The 21,357-nt window shown below is 41.2% G+C and overlaps 1 protein-coding gene across 1 annotated transcript in view; it reads right to left on the minus strand.

The window, feature by feature from the left end:
* Nucleotides 1-21,357, minus strand: part of LOC306756851 (calmodulin-binding transcription activator 1-like) — a gene marked incomplete at both ends in the record, with an annotated part of 49,941 nt that overhangs the window by 17,917 nt on the left and 10,667 nt on the right. Inside the window, 3 exons of the mRNA XM_079241745.1 lie at nucleotides 1,114-1,185; nucleotides 3,285-3,420; nucleotides 9,292-9,359. Of these exons, the coding sequence (XP_079097871.1) occupies nucleotides 1,114-1,185; nucleotides 3,285-3,420; nucleotides 9,292-9,359 (276 nt within the window). The remainder of the gene's footprint in view (nucleotides 1-1,113; nucleotides 1,186-3,284; nucleotides 3,421-9,291; nucleotides 9,360-21,357) is intronic.

The raw sequence follows: 21,357 nt of genomic DNA on the forward strand, positions 1-21,357 counted from the left end.
GCGTGATATTTCAATTTACAGAAACGGCTGACATTTCCTTGTAAAATTTTTGCATGACAAATTATGGAGAAATCCTTGTGACTGCTACTGCAACAAATTACACATGTGTGTATAAGTTTCCTCATTTGAAATGTCGAAGATTTTCTCTGAAATGAACAGCAAGATAACGAGAGGTGGTTTAAATATATGTGGACATGTTCGTGATTCATCACGCAGCATGTCATCAGAAGATGATGATGAGGTTCTGGTGACCGTTCCTTGCATCGCCAACAGAGGGAGAAACCTGTGTGTGTGTGTGTGTGTGTGTGTGTGGGAGTGTGCACACAACTGCTACTCTGTTGTTTCTCACATGAGCAGCAGAGTGAGCCCAACATCTTTATGAAAAGCAACACACTCTTTATACACTGGAGACACCTCTGCATATGTGTGTGTGTGTGTGTTTGTGAGAGCATGTTATGTGTGCTATTCGTAGCTCCAGGGTATTCTCTTTGAAAGGACCACAAAGAGAGGAGCACCTGAGTCCTTGATGCAAGTATTGAGAGTCGAGGTTAGATAACACACTGTTCTTAGGAAGTTACTGTCAACTCCTGGGGAAAAAAAAATATATATATCTTAACTGCCCTGCATGATATTGCATTGTACAAGGCCTGTATGTCATATATATTTCACAGCCATTTATATGTGTAGGAAAGACACGCCAGTCAGCCAAACAACATTAAGTTTTATTATCCACCCAGTCTTGTGATAGTGTGTTCAGCAGCCTGAGTCCGCCTCATTAATTTAGACGAGGGGGATTTTTTATTGTTCACTTATGGTTTAACTTCGCATTTTATTTTCAAAACCTCACAGGTGAAACTCTGTGTGAACTAATATACTGTATAATTTCTAGTGAGCCCCGTTTTGCAAAGAATGTAAGATAAAACTTAACATGGCTGAAAATGGTGTTATACAACAGCCATAAAGTAACTAGAAAAAAAAAAAAAACCCAAAATGAAAAAGCCACAGAAGTTCTGCAGTAATTCCCAATGTTACGATTATTTTAGTCAAAATCCACCGTTGTTTGTGTTTGAATGTGTGAGAAAAGGTAAGGTGGGAAAAGGGCTGTGGGCTTACCTGCAGCAGCCAATAGCATCTACGATGGAAGGTGGGGATGATGGAGGAGTGGACGTAGCAGCCATACAGACACTGGAGAGAGGAAAGGAGAGGACAGCAGAGGAGAGGAAATTGCAGTGGTTAACAAGAAAAGAAAAAGGGAGGAAGCAAGACAAAAATTGCAAAAGGAGAGGAGGAGGAGGAGGAGGATAGTGAAGGAGAGAGCAGGAGAGGAGAACTTAGGTTATACCCACTTAGGTCGTATCGATTGCGGTGCTAAAAGTAAATTGCAAACATGCTGTATGTGTTTTTTCCTAATGTCTCTTGTAAAATACCATCAATCTGATGCTGACAATAACAGCAAAAGAGACTGAAATTCACCACCTCTGCAGAAAGGACACAAACTAGTTGGAATTCAGGAAAAGTTGCAAAGTTGTATGATTCACCACATTGTAAGACAGACCAGTAACTGTAAATTGAACAAAGAGGATGTGTGAAAGCAACCCGTCAATGTGGACGTAATGAAGACAAGTAGGTTCAGTGTCGGCTGCATCCGGCAAAAGATGCTTATACATGGACAAAAAAAGCGTGTGGAAAAAGATCAAACATATGGAGAACAATGGTTGATGTAGAGACCTGCACAACTTCAGAGTGTCTGTAAAATTTTATATGGTATGAAATATTGAGCTGAGTATGAAATATTCTATACTCATGCAAGTCTGATACCGATGTTTCTGAACAAGTGCCAAATCCATCGGATTTTTCAATACAATAAGAATAAAATAGTGAAAGCATCAGTCTAATCAGAGAAAATGTGAATCACCATACGTTAAATGTCAAGTTTCATGTTTTCACTGTATTTTTTTTCTATAAAAAATCCGTAGTACATCGAATGTATCAAGGTTCAATACCCAGCCGTAATGAAAACAGTGTTGAGGTCTTTGGCAGATGAGGGATGAAGCGATGACAGCCTTCTGTCAAGGTCACCACCATCACTTTTTCAAACGGAGTAAAGTCAGGACTTACACACACACACCACGCATACATTCACACATATAAAGTGGCTGTTATTAAAGACAAAATTGCTACAAATGTATATATGCTGCAATCAGGCAGTATGTAATTTACACGTAAAGCAGGCTGTTTTATTTCTTCTCAGTCACACTCACACGCACTTATATTTTGTCACCATTTTCCCTCTTCTCAGAAGTAGCCCGCCCTCTATCTAAAGTGTGTTTTGCCAACGGCAGAGTGCATTTCCATATATTTCCATTCGATATGAGGAGGCTCTCCATCCAGGGTTATGTTTTTCTCTCATGCTTCCTGCCTCTCCCCATCCTCCTTCTTCCCATTTGCTCATCCTGCTTCTTTCCTCAGTCTCTCATTCCCATCCCGTGCTATAAACATCGCTTACTTGCTTGCTCGAGGGGTCCTGGGAAGAGGTGACACAAACAATTACTGACCAAGTAGCAGGAAAGAAATGCTTTCCTTTGTGTGCATGTTTGTTGGAGTTTGTGTACAGCTGCAGTGCACAAATGTGCATGAGATGTAAGTGTGAGACTTAGAGTGAGATTGTAAATAATAGAGGAATACTTGATCTCAATTATTGCCTTTATGTCTTTTTATTTTTTATTTTTTTGCCTGTTCTTGCTCACCTGTAATTCAAAAGCACCGAACCCCCCCTCCTGTAAACATTCATGTCCCTCCTCACAGTCTCGTCTTTGCTCTCCTCTCCACCTAATTCTTTATGTTTCTGACACATGCATGCTCACTTCTCTCACCTCCTGGTATATTCCTGCTGAATAATCAATTTCTGAGCTGGCTGATGTGACTCAAACACGCACACTCACACACGCACAGACACTGCCTTGAGACTGGATCGATACCCCTCTCTGTACTGCTGAAGGAGGCATTGACATCATTCCTGGCCTCGGGCCAAACACACTCTTATCCTTCAGAAAGGGAGAGAAAGAGAGACAGGGACCGGAGCAGGGAGGAAGGAAAAGAAAGAGGGGCAGCGCTCGCTTTCAGGCCACAAATTGGCCTGTAGCTTCAGCGGAGTATCCGTTTGTGTGTTCACATATGTGCCTCCTCAAAGTCAAGGAGAGGAAGTTAAGGACAAGACTGGGAGTGAAACCACACTCAGCGGCAAGCACAATCATCGACTTGTTTTTTCCACTGCAGCCTCTCACCTCTACTCCCTGGACTTTCAGCTTCATATGATCCTCTCTGGTGGTCTTGCCGTCTTTCCTCTTCTTCCAGCAGTAGCCATCTTTCCTGTACTTCACCTTTTTACGGTTGTAGAGGATCATTGAACCATTTTGAGGCCTGTTGGAACACAGTTCAAAAGACTGCGTGAGAAAGGAAGACGTTGAAAAAGAAACGTCTTCATCATATTGAAGAAACAGCAATTTCACCACCAATGTAAACCAGCTGAAGATGTAAAATTTTAATGGTTCAACTTTGCGAACTCCATTCAGCTGAAACCAGAGCAGTATTTTACACTGTGACGTCAGCTTAACTCTCCCACATTAGCTGCTCTCATGTGCCCCCCCTCCCTGCTCATACATAGCCTCACACTCCAACATGTTAATATTTTAGTAGGGTGATTTATTGGCACAGCAAGAACATTGGCCTCTAAGCTCCTTTTCTATACACACCTGGTGGGATGAACATGCATGCACAAACACAAACACAAAGGCACACGCCAGGAGTAATACATGTACAAAGACATAGATATTACAGTGATATCAGAGATGGCAGGACCTACTGCTGTGTGTTCTTTGGGCGCAATGTCAAACCTGCTGCTCAGCAATCAATCATTACACTTTAAAACATAAGGGAGAGGTGTGTGTGAGTGACTTTGCCAGTCAGTTGGAGGAGGAAAACACTTCTGTGCCTTATCTTGTGACAACAGAGAGAGAACAGACCTGTTAACGATCAATAAACTAACTTATTTACTCACAAATCCTACCTCTCGGGCAGGTTGTGTGAATGTATGAACACACACTAACGCACACACATTTATTAACCTCATCTCTCTCCTCTGCCTGTGTTCTTCTCAACCTCAAGTCCTTATCCCTTTTATCATATGATCTCCTCATTTTCTCTTTACTTCTTCTTCAGTCCCTCGATTCTCCTCTTCAGGTGTTCTCATCCTCTCATCTCTTCTATTTATTCTATATCTCCTCTCCTCTCCTCTCCTCTCCTCTCCTCTCCTCTCCTCTCCTCTCCTCTCCTCTCTGAATTCGATGTTGACACATCTATATGGACTGTGAGGATTGCGGTGTACTCAGAACACTGTGTGTAGTGAAATTGAATTTACTTTGAGCTGATTTTCTTTGACACCTTAAATCTGTTCTGTTTTGGGGTGAGCCTGCCAGTTTCTTAGTGGAGTGGAGACCCCCACCCTCCGATCAAAGCCAAGTATAGTCTCTGTCTCGAGCAGTGTGAGTCATCTTAGAGCTGCTGATTCTAATTATGTTACGGAGAAGATGGATGAGATCAAACGTGTGCTGTGTGTGTGGGTGGCAAATACGTGCACGTTCGTATGTGATTGTGTGCGTGCGCGCGGTGATACTTGCGCATGGACGGTGCCCATGTTCCTTGCAAACCTTGTGATTCAAGCAGACATAAATGCTATTGATTGTAACTAGGCTGTGATGTGTGGGATATAAAAAGCTTTTCAACCGTTCCACGGTGTAGCAGAGCAAAAACAGAGAAGGCAAGGGGGAGGAAAGGGTGGGGAGGGGGGCAGCAAGATAAAGAGGCAGAGTGGGTGTGTGAGTGAGTCCTGTAAGGGAGGAGAGAAGGAGGAGCAAGTGAAAGGAAAAGCAGAGAGGAGGTAACAGTTTTTACTTTGAACAGATGAGGTAGTTTAGTGATAGGAGAAATGAAGGTCATTGATTGTTATCCTTATACCCCCCCCTAACCTCCCTAACCACACACAGACACGCACACACACACAAGCATGCAAATGCATGCACACATACAGATACAAACACACCCAGAAGCACAGAAAAAAAAATGCATTCACATAAATGTCACCGGCTCCGTTAGCTGAGCTCCTTTCCATCTGATGGGATTAGGTGTAATCTGTTCTAATCGTGCCTCGTGTCATGTGTAAATGGGATTATATCTAACTGCTGCTCAATAACACCAATATGACTGCTGCTGCTGCTGCTGCTGAGAGGCTGAGGCTGTACGGCAGCACAACCAATCAATGAGAAATCCATCCACAACATAAACCGTGCTGGTGGCCTCCGGCTGCTCCTGAGACGAGTCCTTCAGCTGGCACAATGGGAATGCAGAGGCATCACTTCGGGCTTTCAGCGGTGTCAGGAATCAGAAATGGGGCCATAAGGTGACAGCTTCACTTGCTTAACTTTACTTTTTCTTTTCTTTCTTTCTCTCACTTTCATTTTCACTCTGTTTTTTTTTTCTACAGCATATACCTACACCTGTATTAACCAAAGTAAATGTCAATAAGGTGATTCATCAATAATTCAACTTGCCCTTTTCTACAGTCTTTCGCTTCTCTTTCCTTTCTTTCCTTGTGAAATCCACTCCTCATTCTAGGAAAAGAGCTACTTATGGTTATTTCATATCAATGAATATTCAGTTCTGACGAACGAATCCCTTTTCACACCCCGTCTTATATACACACGCTACCCCTCCCTTTACCCCCCCCATCCCATGTCTGAATTATACATCACTTATCCTAATACATTTACATTCATTAATACTCCATTTCCAGCGGACTATGCGCCTTACAGTTCAACGTTGTTATAGAGCGTTCTGTACATGTAAAGTAGGCTGTCAGCAGGATGGAGACAGTTGACATACATCACTAATGTTTTAATCAAACACAAGCATTTAATCATTTGGGATTAAACTAATCGTAGTCACTAACTGACTGAGTGATGCTGTGTTTGTACTGTGACGCTTGAAAGTTTGTAAATTATTCTTTATAATTCCCGTCAGCTTTCTCTCCAAAGAGTAGATGAAGATAAAGAAAACCAAATAAAACAGAAGTCACTAAAGTATTAGACTTGGTCATTATTCTCCCAAGAGGAATGATCCTCTATTATGTATAAAGGCAAAATACAATTATTGCAACAAATGTTTTCTTGTAAAAATTCATCTGCGTGAAGGAATTTCATCTAAAATTCTCTTTACAGAGAAGCTTCATTTCTGGGATGTTGGGTGTCAAATTGGTTGCTGCTTCTTTAAAAAGGATAAATGTTAGCACTTTAATTGGCCACGGAAAATCAGGAACATTTTACTTCTTTTATGCAATGACATCTGTTGTCTGTTAAAACACAATTTACATATTTTATATACAAAGACGCCCTGACCTGTTGTTTACAAATGTTTACAGAAACTGGTATAATTTATTTATAAGTGAGCCAGTTTATATGATCATGAAAGATCTGATAAACGGGAGTAATAATGAACTGCAATCATCGGATCTGACGCAGCTACATGCACTTCTGAAATGAGACATTTAAAAAACCCTAATCTACGTGTCTATCAAACTGTGTACATATGCATTACTGTCAGACTCAAATTCTCAGTTATTTTCAAAACATCCTGTATTTGTTGAACATTGGCACGGCTAATGGTATTTGTGTTAGCTGCGCTCATGTTGAAGTTTACAAGTCTGCAAAAACAGATTATATTTGAATGTTTTATTTGTTTACACTCCAACTTCCTGCTTCTACATGCCGTTGTGTTTTCTTCTCTGTTCTGCTTCACTTCTGTCTTTATAACATAATCCATTAAAGGACATGTATATATATATGTATGTGTGTGTGTGTGTGTGTATGTGTGGGCGTGTGTGTGTGTATAAGTGTAAAAAAGAAAGAGAGAGCGAGAGAGTGGGAAAGAAATATAGGTGTGTTAATCTGATTTCTCTATCAGATCTATATGATACTGCTGTTATTTGATAAAGCATATCAGATTATGCTGCTACATGAGCACTTGAATAAACTGATGATACCAAAAATTAGATAATGATCAACTTTTTGATCATAAGCATAAGATGGCAAGCCATCCTAAATCCTATGCAAAAAAGTGAAAGAAAAATCCTAAACCAATTTCCTCCGAGCTGGTTTGAAATATTTCAGAGCTCCAACACACCTAATTCAACTGAAATGGATCTCCTCAACATTTCATTTTCCAAATTCTACACAAGCAGAAACAGGGGAACCGTCTGAAACCTACAAATCTGGCCCATGCCAGATACTGAGTATCATGATACTTCCCCCTTATTTTATGGTATCAGAAATCAGAAACAGTTTTATTGCCAATGTCCATGAGAAGTTCCCAATCTAGGATTTTTTCCTGGTGTAATGGTGCAACATCAAACGTAGAAGTTTGAAGAAATGAAATAATAATCAGGCATGCCATGAAAAACTTAACTAAAATAGAAAATGTACATGTAATAGCTACCGGCAGTGGGGAATGGTAATATTGGTGTTGATGTTAGCAGCGGCTGGGCATGAGGCTCATACAGCAGCACTTCTCTTGGCATTACACTTCTCATTCAAATAAAAAATAAATCAACAAAATAAAATTAAAAAAAAAAAACTGTTTCAGTATTATCTGTCCTCACAAACCAGGATACACCTTTCAATAAAGGGGATCTCTACAAGCCAATTACAGACTTTTATTTCCTCTGTTTGTGCACAATTTATGTAACAGTAGACTGATGAAGTATAAAAACTGTAGAAATTACTGTGGCAGCTTTTTAAACCTAATGAGTATGAGGTATTTTTGTGCAACATGTGCTCCAGTTCATATGATCATATCTGTCATTTGTAACTTAATTTGTATATTTAACAGAACCCAACAAGCAGAATACAAGGACAAGTGTTTCCACACTGAAGAATGTGCCAGCTGTTGTTAAATGAGACACAAAGCCTGCACATTGTCAGGTGTGGAGCGTGGTGTGGGACCCAGATCCAGCTAAAAGGAGCTGGAGCCAGACAGGATGCAGGAAGCAATGTTTAATTCAACAGAAGTACAACAGGAATGATGACAGGAGGGGCTACAATGAACTGGTAAAGGCGATAGGTGATGCAAGTGGTAGCCTGTATATACTGTGTATGTATATATATATATATATATATATATATATATATATATATATATATATATATATATATATATATATATGTGTATGAAAATGAAACAGGAAACCAGAATTAGAGGTGCTTGGATGGAGCAACTAAAGCTGCACTTTTAGCCAAGAGCCTTGGTTAGATGTGAAATGAAACACACACTTTGCCTTAATACTTTATGCCCTTTGTGGCTGGGTTTGGACAAACGTTTTATGTCGTTCTTCGACGGCTGAGGGACATCCCATGATGCACTGAGCACTTCCTTCCCTTTTCATCGCTCTGCTTTTTATTTTCCATGTATACATTTATAATAGCACTGGTCATTAATTTGTATTTTTCTTCTTTTGTCTCAGCAGGTATCCCTTGCTTAGAGCTATGACGCTTGTTTACCCTTTTTTCTTGTCCTCTCCACTCCCAACCAGTCATTCAGTCAGCCGGGTTCTGCCAGAGGTTTTCATTCCTGTTAAAGGGAGTTTTTTTTCCTTTCCTCTGCCACCCGTTGTCAATGCATGATCATGATGGGGAAGTCGATCAAAGACACCTGTTTTTATAAATTTAACTGACATAGATTTTTTAAATAGGATCACAATAAATTTTTCCTGAACTCATGTCTGTAGAGTGCCTTAAGATGACTTTGTTATTAATGTCCACTATACAAATAAAGCTGATTTCATAGTAATTAACAACTGCAGTTTACGCTATAATTAATTAGTTTTACAAACTTTACATTTCAGACATGGAGGTCATTTTTCAGATAGTCATAGTTACATGTAAACTGGTTACAACAAAACTTTGGCTGGATCTGTGCTGTATCGGCTGGTTGTGAATATGAATCAGAACTGCTTGGTTAGGTTAGAAAAAGGAAAATGGTAACGGCTAAAGTATATTCTTTTCACCATGCAATCATCACTGTTATGCACGCCTTTTACAAAAATAAATGACTCAAGACAACATTATGTGTCATGCACTCGACTGGTTCCCTTTGTGTACTTTTAGGATTTCTAAGAAAACCAGATGATGCATAAAATACTGAAGGGTCGAGAAACTGTTCGACACTTGTCTGCACTCTCCTCACCTGGTTTTGGGCGATGTCGTCAGCCACTCATCATGTTTCTCAAAAGTGATGAGATATGCAGCAATCTCCTGGAGACAGAGAAAAGACAGAAAGGTTATATAGTTGTGTGTTCATTGCTGATAGCATGTGTGTCACTGGGAGATAAAACATAACAAGTATTTCCAGATGACCTGCCGATGCCCACAGAGAGTGTCCCTATCTGATTGCCACGGTGAGGCTTGGCTACTCTGATTGGTCACAGAGTAGCCAGTCAGGAGACAGATGCAGAGGACAGACCCTCAGGGCCAACAACCAATCACACTCACCGACACACTGATGTCTCCCTCCATTGGGAAGGAAAAGCTTTCTCCTTAATACACACATTCATGCTACATAAACACACTTCCCTACACACACACACACAGGGGTGCAAACCTATAGACTAGCTGAAAGAGACGACAGATAGGAAAAGTTTTCTTGCACTTTGCAGTGTGTGTGTGTGTGTGTGTGTGTGTGTGTGTGTGTGTGTGTGTGTGTGTGTGTGTGTGTGTGTGTGTCAGATAAAGCCGGCATCTAACTTGGTTCCTTATTCCTCCAGCTCTTTTTTCATCTCCTAAGCCCTCCTCTCTTCTCCACACTGCTTCTTTCTTTTCTTCCACACTCATATGAATCTAATAAGGGAAAAGAAAGTTCATACAGGTGCATTGAAAAAAAAACAAAACGTCCAAACACACACACACACACACACACACACACACACACACACACACACACACACACACACAAACAAAGGATGCAGAGAAAAAGATGCTATTGTTTATAGCGCCTGCTTTTTTGTTGTTCATGCGACTCCACCTTTTCCCTTTGCTCTGTGAACTTTCTCACCTCTGGTTTCCTGCTTCAAACATCACTCTCTATCTGTCTATCGCTGGATCCCATCTCACCCACTTGTGGTGAAAGACTATGAAATGTAAATTGTCCTCTTAAGGCAATCAGTGTTTGAAATGTGGCACAAAGAAAAAGTGAGGAAGACATTAACACTCCAGCAGTCCTTCATCAGCCCCCAGATCAACAGTCTCCTCTCCAGACTTCCTTTCTCTCTCATCTTCTGTGTGTGTGTGTGTGTGTGTGTATAATTGTGTGTGTGTTCAGGTGTTTGTTCCAGTTTGGCAGGAGAGCACTCCAGCTCGACACCGATCATACAAAAGATTCGGGACAGGAGGAGAGGAGGGCGAGAGGAAAAGATAGAGCAGCTGGAAGGTGCTGGCACTTAACTGGATTGTTTTTTTAGTATCCTCCGTTTGATCCTCGCGTCCCACCCCCTGCTGCCTCATCCTGAATTTATGGAGTTGTTTATATATGTATGTGTGTGTGTGTGTGCAGGAGGGACTGTTATCACACCCTTAATAATTATCACTATCAAGCTGGCCGCTATTAATGTCTGCCTGTCTGAGGCGCATAAAACTGCTCAGAGGCCTCCACACTGGCACATTTTTAGCAATAGCTTGGCACAACAAGACACACACACACACATAAGCACACAAGGAGTGTCTCATTCATTTATGCATCTATTCATTAGCTGTGACAGGCAGCCACCTCTCCTCCTCCCAAACCACTCCGCAGCAAGTCAATATCCTATACGGCCTCCACAGCGCTGGCCAGGCACTCGGGCTCCCCTAGTGACTGTCAGCCAGTGGGAGGCGGGAGGAGAGAGAAGAAGAAGAGAGGAGACCAGGGGCTGGGAGAGACAGAAGGATGGGAGGATTAAGACGGAGGGAGAGAGACTTGCAATTAAAGGCTTGCCCCATAAGAGCCATTAAAAAGCCAGAAACAGAAGAGTCAGCTGAAACGGCGGCCTGACACACACTCTAACACCCCCCCCCCCCCCCCCCCCCCACACACACACACACACACACACACACACACAGTCATGCGGCACACACACACACTGCTACTCACTTCCTTAACCAGGGCACAGACACACACGCCCATGTGAAGAGTGACAGAAGTGAGATGGTGAAGGTCGATCCTCAGGAAGTTACAGTTATTGTCCCGATGGAAAAAAGTGATGGAGCGTTGTGAGCATGCTTGGTGACACACTGACCCTTCAGGAATACTGTGAGTGAGGGTGTATGCATATGTGTGTGTGTGTGTGTGTTGGGGGGGGGGATGCTTGTGCATTAGCTGTGTCAGACACATGGGCAGGGATGTAGATCCTTCTCCAGAGATCCACTCTAGAAACCCAGCATGTCTGCATGAGTCTACATAATAATACATTACAGGCCCAGTTGAAAGTGTGTACACACTTTCCCCTCAACACACACAAAATCCCATCTGTGTGTGTGTGTGTCTGTGTGTGTGTGTGTGTGTGTGTGCATGAGGGAGAAAGTGAGAGAGAGTTACTTAAGCAATATCTAACAAAGCAGAGAGCATGAGTGGGAAGTTAGATTGGAGCAAGCGCTGCAGTTGGGGAAATCAACCTCCCACTCACGCATCACTGAAACCATCTCCCTCCAAGAAACTGGTGGCATGTACAGAAAAGCAGACAGACAGACACACACACACACTTGCATACACACAAACACACATCCTGGTCTCAGTGAGATTATTTCCAGGGGAAGGGAGTGGTCGCCGACATTGCAACAGACTCATCCAGGAGCTTTCCCAGTAGAGATTCCACTCTCAGGTCTGGCCACAGGCTAGGCTACATTTATATTTTTCTGATTGTGTGTGTGAAAGTATGCATGCATGTTTGAAGTCTAATGATGAGCATCACCCCGACAGAGATTTGAGGAAAACAGAGCTGTCTGTAACTGGAACTGTCACATCCGTTGGAAGTGCCTGAAATGAAAGTTGCCGCTGGCTCACTACAGGAATCATTTTGCATTGAACAGTTTATTTTGGCAGAACAGGAGGTAACAAACTGAAGTGTCCTTTTCAACTACACAATCTATATCTGCTTCTCTCCTTGAGCGTGGCAAGTCTTGTATACATGTGTGGGGGAGAGAACTGCATTAGCATTACCAGGAGAGGTCTGCTGATGCTGTAATTTGCTCCTAAGCACCTCCACTGGTTCTTTCCTTCCCAGAACAGCCCTGTCGGCATCTGATGTTGACAGACAATCCATCCAAAAATGCTGTATGTTACCACTTTATTATTAATATCACTATTCTGAAGCCTTCTCTTTCCTTTTTGTTTTGAATTTTCATAACTTCAGCAAATATTTTACAGACTTTCAAAGTGTCTTTATGTAAATTAAACGTACAAGTAGAAGATTAATACTGAAACCAAACCCTGCCAGAAATGTCCACAGCACCTCTGGGTGATGGACTGATCCAGTCATGCCCGACCTCTAAGATCCTCACTTTCATGGAGAAATAGTTGCTTTTCTGAAACCTCTGAACTAAAGATTTTGCTGCGAAGAAAAGCCAAAGAACAAAGTAACTTGCGCTCTGCTTCAAGGTGACATAAATGACAAAAACCAGACTAACAATGTGTATCAGTGGCTTTATATTCTTCTAATCTGACTGATTAAAATGTGAGGCTCTCATCACGGTCACGGACAAAGAGTAATGACAGGGATCATTTTATTCTGTCACACAATAAAATGTCATCAGGTCTATTGTTAACCAGGAGAAGTAATGTGTAGTATGTATTATATTCCCAAACAGCCTCATTCCCAACTGTGCATTACTTTCAACAGCTCTTGTATTACCTCCACTGGCTAATACGGCTGCTTAATGCTGTTTCCATAACAACTGTTGCAAAGCTCCTGATCAGAATTCCTCTCAAGCTTGCCTTGTGTTTATCATATAAACACCTCATCACACACTGAGCGACACGCACACACACACACACACGCGCATGCACAAATATGGCCATAAAAGACTTGTACACACATGCATACAAATGGGCCAGTAATACATAAAGTCACTTGGGTGAAGAAGAGAAAAATAAATGAAAACATCGCTTGTCACTGTTTTTTTTTCTCTCCTCTCTTGTTCTCTTGGTGGCGCAAACTGTATGGACCCAACACACTCACACACAAACACACACCTTAAATGCTGGCATATCAGTGGACAACAAGGTCAGACCTTCAGTGGGGACTCGCCCCTTTCACCTAGTTAGGAAATAGACACGTGTATCACATTCATCTCTGTCATACTGCGTTCATACACATGCAAAGGCATGCAAAAACACTACATGATATCCAAGAAATCCTTTCCACGTCAGTAATAAGGCATGGTGGGATGCACAGGCATGACAAAGACTACACACATTCATATGCAAAGGCACACAGAGGCTTGATCTCTAATGAATTTAGGGGCTGCCACCTACATGAACGATGGCTTCATAATAAAAAGAGTCACTTTTCCTTCTTCTCTCTCTTTCTCCTTTTGGTTTGACCCCTTTACTTTCTCTCCCCTCCCTCCATCTAACCCATTTTTCCCTCTCATCCCCATATTGACAGAGGTCCAAACAGTGAAGGTGGCCACGCACACACAGATGCACTCAAAGTACAGAAAGTAGCACCAAGTCCTTTAGCAAAGACTTGAGAGCAAGGAAGAGTGAGCTTCAATCCACTGGGGGAACATCAATCATATTTTTCTAAAGACTTCCCCTCTGTGGCGTACCTTACCTGTCCTCTTCCTCTCGCCTTGTATTTGCATTTGAGGAGACGGCCCCCTCGCTCTCAGCAGGGAGGGTGAGCACATCAAAGACGGCAACAGGTGCGTGGTGTCAAACACAATGCCGGGCTACCCTGCTGCGCCAGGGCGTCTTGGATAAAGACGCCTTGGATAAAGTCCTCAAAAACTCCAGTAAAGTTAACCAGAAGAGGATGCACACACACACACACACACACACACACACACACACACACACACACACACACACATGCACACAAACAGATGTAATTTTTAAAATTCTAATTATGAAGGTAAGTTTTCCAGTGGGAGGTGGAAGAAGACAGAGAGGTAAGGTGGTGTCAGGGTTGGTGGTGAAATATTTCAATAAAAGGGGTCTCCAGTGGTTGTGTTAACCCCTGCATGAGCTCACTGTAAGCCAGTCCTCCCTCTGAGGCTCATCTCGGCAACTGTTGATGTTATTGTGGCTGAGGAGGCTTGGTTGGCTGAGGAGAGATGAAAAGCCTGAGATACAAGACTGAAAGAGAGAGTCGGAGGGGGTGAAAGAAAGTGTGTGCCACCTCTCATTGGCATAAATACTTGTTTACAACAAGACATAAATTGGCACCCTGTCAGTCAGTCTCTCTAGCTCTCTCTCCTCTAACTCCCTTCCTCTATTTCTTTTCTGTCTCTCTCCTTCTTCTCTCCCTCTGTGCTGCTAAGCGTATTATAACACTCCCTGGTTCAGCCCTCTCTCATTACCATATTCTAATTACATTCGTTAAGGGGAGCATTTGGGAGTTTAATGAATAAATTTGAAAGATGGGTCTCTGTGGCGATCTTTAGGTTTGTCTCCTCCTCAACCAACTAAGGAAGGGCGCATATTTGTGTTCATACGTGCTCGTGTGCGTGAGAGTTTGCACACCTGTTCAGTATGTGAGTGTGTGAGTGTGTGTGCTCTTGGTAAATATCACTGTAGCAGAAATTTCCAGCAGAAACAAACAAATCTAGTTAACTCATAAGACTCATGTGGAGTCCTCTCTTCTGAAAAAAGAAAATCAATTCAGAGTTCTGTTTGTTTCTGCCAAATAAAGATTTCATGTCATTTGTTTGTTGTTTTGGACAAAAAGAATCGCAGTCACCCATGTTGAAGCCATGCATATTTAACTCTACTCAAACCTCAGAAACAAACTGCCAAAGACAAGCACCAAATTGTACATCTACAAATCGTCTGCAAATTATAGATTTACACAGACAACAAGTCCGAAGGCTTCAGAACTGGAGATAGGCAGGTGGAGTTAAAACAATCTTAGGCAATAGTTAGCATTAAATCAACCCTGCCCCCATGACAGGCTTCCACTGTTGAGCAGTTTTGATTTGTCTCTGCCTGGAACGAAGCCCTGGGCGCTAGACCTGCACTCACTGTTTCAGACTATTGCAAAATTTGATATACCTTTCACATGGTAAAATAAAACATTGCCAAATACATTCTTAACTCTGATTATTGCCAGCCTGTGCTTCAAGGAGTTGAGATGTGATTGTGCAATGCTCACCACTTTCTAAGAAACAACACATTTTTTTTAAAGCTAACCAAATGATGTGCTTTTACTGGGCTACCTTCCAGTCGTTACTGATGATTAAACAATGCCAAAAAGCAGCAGAACAAAGATGTGAAATGTAATTTAACCCCTTCCCAGAAGAATTCATTTCTACTGCAACCGCGCTTCCTTAAGCGCTTCCCTAAATTGGTTATTTCTCAAATCCCAGAACAGGTTTGTTCATTTTCTTGTTGACTTGAACAGAACTTTGGGAGTCAGCATAATTTGGGTTGAGTCTAAAATTTCTTTATTACATCTTATGATAAAAAAAATATGGATTTGTTTCATGTTGAAATTCAGCTGGAAACAGACCAGATACATCCGGAAATTTCTCCACAACTTTCAATTGCTTGGAGCCACTGCACGAAGGATGGACTGCAGTCTTCCATGTCTAACTTTATACATGAGCTGATGCCATAAGTATCTGGTGAAAAATATGCTTGACGTTAATTGTTTGTAAGTGTGTGGTATCATCATGCAAAGGGGCTCCTCTTCACATAGTGTTTGTGGTGATGATGCATCATGCACGGTGAAGCCCTTGTGTCATCACCTTCACTTCAAGCACTGTGACTCATGCAGTGGGCGCCAAAGAATGCACGCTATCTTTAACTTTTCCCTCTTTACAATGTAAGATACATGTATATAAATAAAAAAAAGGGAAGAGGATGAAAAATAACCAACATTTGTGCAGCTCAGACTAGACAGCAGGCATATCAGTTTGCCTATGGGAGACATTTTGTTTGCTTTCATTCTAGTTGTTTTCCATCCATTAACTGCATATAGCTCCGGCAAAGCTATCTAATAATTGCTAATTTAATGCACTTTTAGAGATTGAAAAGGAGACAGACATCAATCATTGCCTTCTGGGGCTGTCCTGGTAACTTTCCACCTCATATGAACTGTAATGGACTGTGACTTTCTAGTTCAACATGCAATGACACCTTAGAGCAGGCAGAGACTGTAGCTGAGAGTCTCCCTGAGAAAGTCATGCTGATGTTGCGTATTGGGCAAAGTTTTGACTTTCTAGCTGGCATGCTTCCTATAAACATTTTTTTTTAGAAACATAAGCTGTCACCATGCTTTCCATGTTTGCTGTAGTTGGGGGGGAAAAAAACACTTCCACAGCTTACTGATATAATTGGGATTTTGTTCCAAGTATTACAGAGCCATTTCAACTAAATTGAATTGTTGTTACCAACATCACTTTGAAATGCTCAACTGAATGAATGGAAACTACTTTCAATCTTGTGATTCTCAGTAGACATGTTAGTGAGACACTAAGCATTTAGGCTTCTATAATGCCCCAATCTACCGCTGAATACTCCACACTGACGCAATTAAACGTACCAATTGCTCTGCAAGTATGCAAATGCAGCATCAGTATTCCATATATAGTTTCCTCCTTTGTGTCCAAAATGATGGATGATATATTACAGCTGAGCAGGTCTTAGACTAATGACACAGCTGCATTACAGTACGGACCTCAGTACACAGCTAATATTGTAGATGGAGACAGAACACTCTCACCCAGACATACACACAAATGCCACCTTGTTTAATCCCGGGGAATCAGCAAAATTTGATTACCATGACTTTTACAAACACACTCCATATGAGAGTAGACAATCCATGCATCAGCGAGGCAGAAGAGGGAGCGGGAAGAAGAAGAAGACAGAGACAAGCAGACAGAGAAATACGTGACGCTACAACATGCTGCAGTTTGAAGCCTCTTCATGTGCACTTCTAAATAGAATTGCTCAGATGTCATAATTTGCACTGAAAGTGCAACACACACAAAAACACACAGTGAAATGTCTCCACCTATGTTTGAGTTAATGTGGAAAAACAGCATATTTGCCCGAATATGTCCCATGTTTAATCTTGTCAATGTGAACATTTTTAGGATAATGTTAGTGAAAATTGCTGGTCACAGCATTATGAGACTCACAATTCTTTCACCGTGCTGATATGATGTTCCAGGCAGCCAGTTTACACTTTAGACCTCAGTGATGAAGCCAGATGCCAACCAAAGGCTGAACATGTCAAAATGTATATAATAACAAAACATAGACAAGTACAGAGATCATCCACATTTAGAACTTAATATCTGAATCTCATTTCTTCAAATATAAAATGAGCAAACAGATGCTAAGAGATAATAAATCAAAGTGCTCCACCACAGCTGTCTGGAATTGTGTTATTAAGATGTTGTATTTCTGCTTGAAAATTAATAACATTTATCTTGCAGCAAGTCTTCAGTGTACAACTACATATTCTTACCAGATTTAATTAAAAAAGGAGCTGCAGCCTATAAGTAGTCATCAGTGGGTTGAAGCATATGAGGTCAACAGACTCAGATCCATAAGATCTCATATTAACAAAGCTAACAATCTCAACTCACACAAGCTTTACAGATCATAAACAAATGTGGTCCCCTTTCAACTTTCTTGCAAAAGAGACGAGCGGTTTGATTGCTTCAACAAAAGCTATTTGAGTTTGGGCATTCTTAATGAAACATTAACTCCTCTTGGATAAGCTGCGATTTAGGTAGTTAATAATGATGTGTGCCAACTTTAAAGAGGCAGCTGTGCATGGAAACCACAAACATATGCTCGTCGGAAATATATTCGACAAATTGTGTTCTTTAATCATGAATATTATGTTGCACTTCAAAAGTTAGACGCACTTCATCTGCATATCTGTTCAAATATGCGTTGTAGGGAAAAAAAAAAACCAAAACAAAGAAGACTCTATGGAGAATAAAACCACATCAGACCAGAAACAGTAAATTTGCAGAAAGACTCTTCCAGTGCAGAAATGAATCCAGTGAAATGCAGGCTGAATTCATACTGAGGGCTACACTGCAGCTCAGAAGATACTGATCTGTTTGTTGTGTTGGTGTAACATAGCTGTGTGATTCATATTTTTTTAAAGGCTTAGCTAAGCGGTCGAAAGGATTTTAGACATATCAAATATGTAAATGTTATTCAAACGTTGTTGTCCAGTTTACATATAGTGTGGGTTATTGTATCACGCATGCCACTTTAATTCCTGTTCATTATCGCTGAACACACATCTACATACTTTGGAAGCAATATAAAATGACTCATGTAAAACTCACACAGTCTTAGTTGTCTACAGATTGCTCACTGCATACTCATAATTTTAGAGTAGACGGCTGCTGAATAATTGTGCAGCAGGGAATGTGTCAAATCATGCAGATCTTACAGCCAGATTAGGACTGAACAGTCATTCAAGAATGTTAAGAAGGATTTAGAGATGTTTTTATATAATTCATCCATTCAGTTATTATTTTATACTCTGTCAAACTTTTCCGTGCTACTTCTATCAAACCTAAAGATTATCAGCTTGCCTTTAAAAACATGAGCGGAGAGTATGAAAGATGTACTGACTACACAAATCCTAAACTAGGCCCTGTTCTCCAGTTATTAGTAAGTCAGAAAAAAAGAAACACTTAGGAAAAACCTAATTGAAATCAAAAAGGTTCCTGCACAAATTGTGCTTGGTTTGCGGTGTGGTGTTTTGTTTTTAACTCACATTCATGTGGGGATGCAAACATACAAAATTGCCTCGTGGAACTTAAAAATATATTTGACTCCTGAACACACAGAAAAGCACAAAGTTATCAAAGTTAGATAAAGTTATACAGCTATCAAGACGAAACTCTCCACATAAAATACATTTCCCAGAATAGGATAACAAGGATTGTCTGTGTGTTCAAGTACATACACTCGCATACACATTTCAATGCTTTATCTGCCTCCAGTGAATTAAATCTAATTCACCCAAGACTCGGATATTACGGAGGTTCTACGAGGGGACATTTATGGAAACAAAAAGTATTGTCTCTACAGAACCGTCTGGCTTCTTATTAAAGCAGACTCTGCTGGTCATTCACGTCTTTTTTGTTGGGCTTGGATTCAAACGGCAAGTTCTAATTCCCACAGACACACACACACAAGCACACACCATCAAGTTTGAGCACGTACACAACACCCCCACACTCACAGCAACACATTCTCACTGTTTAATATATTTCTGTGTCTCCAGTTAACAATATTTTGTGTCAAATTATAGTGGGCAAGATAAATAGCGGGTCTGTGCAACGTGGAGAAAATAGAGCCAGAGGAAGATGCGGCGCTTCGAGTTGGGTAGGAGGACAGAGGAGAGGAGAAGAGAGGATAAGAAAGGAGAGGAAAGTCAACACTAAGTCATACCTCAGACACCAGGCTTTCATCGACTAGACTTGGAAAACCAGGTTAATCCCAGTTTCTTATGAAACCCATACTTGCTGAAAAATCTGCTCGACTGAAACTCAGTGGAACACAGATCCCAACAATCCCAGAATCTAAAAGCCATACACACAGACTGGCCCATTTGCAAATAAAAAGCTTGCCGGATAATTATTTTTTATTGTATTGTTGAACAGAAAAAAGTCTATTTAATTCTTTGAATTGATGACATTGGGTTCACAGAGCCAGTTTGGTGCGGCTGCCTGGAATTTCAGTCGCAACAGACACAAAATGATGTTTGCTGTTAATTGGGCTACGCTTGGCTCAGGGAGAGATGTAGAGGAAGACAAAGAGGAGGAGAAAAAGATGGGGGGGTGGGGGTGGGGGTGAGAGAAAGAGCCTGGAGGACTAATTAGTGATTATAACTTGGCACTCTCCAAACATAAAATATTTCTCAACTCAGAAGTCAGAGAAATAATTAAAAATAAAAGAATAGGAATCAAACACATGGAGCTGCGAAACAACCCTCTGGTCTTGTGTGTGCACATCTGTGCATGTAGACACATGTAGGCATGTATGTGCGTGCATGTGTGAGTGTGCACGCTGTCTCTTTTTGCCCCGTCATTAAACTTTGCTTTACTCTGGTAAACGGCAGCAGCACAGGGCTCAATGTCAGCTGCAGAGGTTACAGCCATAGGCAAGCTCAGGGACACACACACACACACACACACACACACATATGCATGAATAAACTATATCTCCCTCCATCATTTAATCCAGCGAATGCTAAAGAAACACATCAGCTGTACCTTTTTAAAATAAAGGTTTTAGCTAAATTTCCCAAAAGTGTGTTACTTTTCACTTCTTGTGACATTTTGCCAACATGATGCAGAGTGCGAGTTTCTCACAGTCCTACGTCTGAGTGTGTGGCACGTTAAAACTCACATGCCAGTGTCATAAATCAGGTTTCAACTTCATCACTGGATAAATGAAACATAGAAGCGTGCGACTGGTTGTCTGCTAACTGCTACACACTGGCTTTCCTTTTCGTTGCATTTTTTCTCACACCTTTATAAGTGACATTATCCCTCCTTTGTAACTTCTGCCCACACAGAAATAACTCTTCATAAAAAAGGAAAACCTAATATATCTGTTTAATGGCTCACAAACAACACTAATGACATGAATTATAAATGAAAAGTTTTGTTTAGTCGCAGAATCATAGCTCCCACAAGATGCTACAAATTGCAAGTGGGTTACTGACTTCTTTACTGTGGAAACGCATCTTTTGTCCTCCACCAGTTGTTGTTCTAATCTCTCGTGCATGATTGGCATCTAAAGCACACACACCAACTGTCATGTATTCATTATCGCCTCCGGTTTGCTGCAAAATCTTGAATGGAGTTTGTGTCACTTATGAATCATCGATCATACTATTAGCACAATTACTAACACGCAGATACACATGTAATCTGTTACCACGGCAACACAACAAAAAGCAGCACACAGAAACACACACAAAAAAGAGAGGCAGTGGTCTAAAACATGGATGACTTTTGATCCACTTCTCATTCAAGCACGTTGGTGTCATGCAGCTGCACAGCCAGACGT

The sequence above is a fragment of the Telmatherina bonti genome (assembly GCF_933228915.1).
Source record: "Telmatherina bonti genome assembly, chromosome: 6".
In the NCBI taxonomy this organism is placed as follows: domain Eukaryota; kingdom Metazoa; phylum Chordata; class Actinopteri; order Atheriniformes; family Telmatherinidae; genus Telmatherina; species Telmatherina bonti.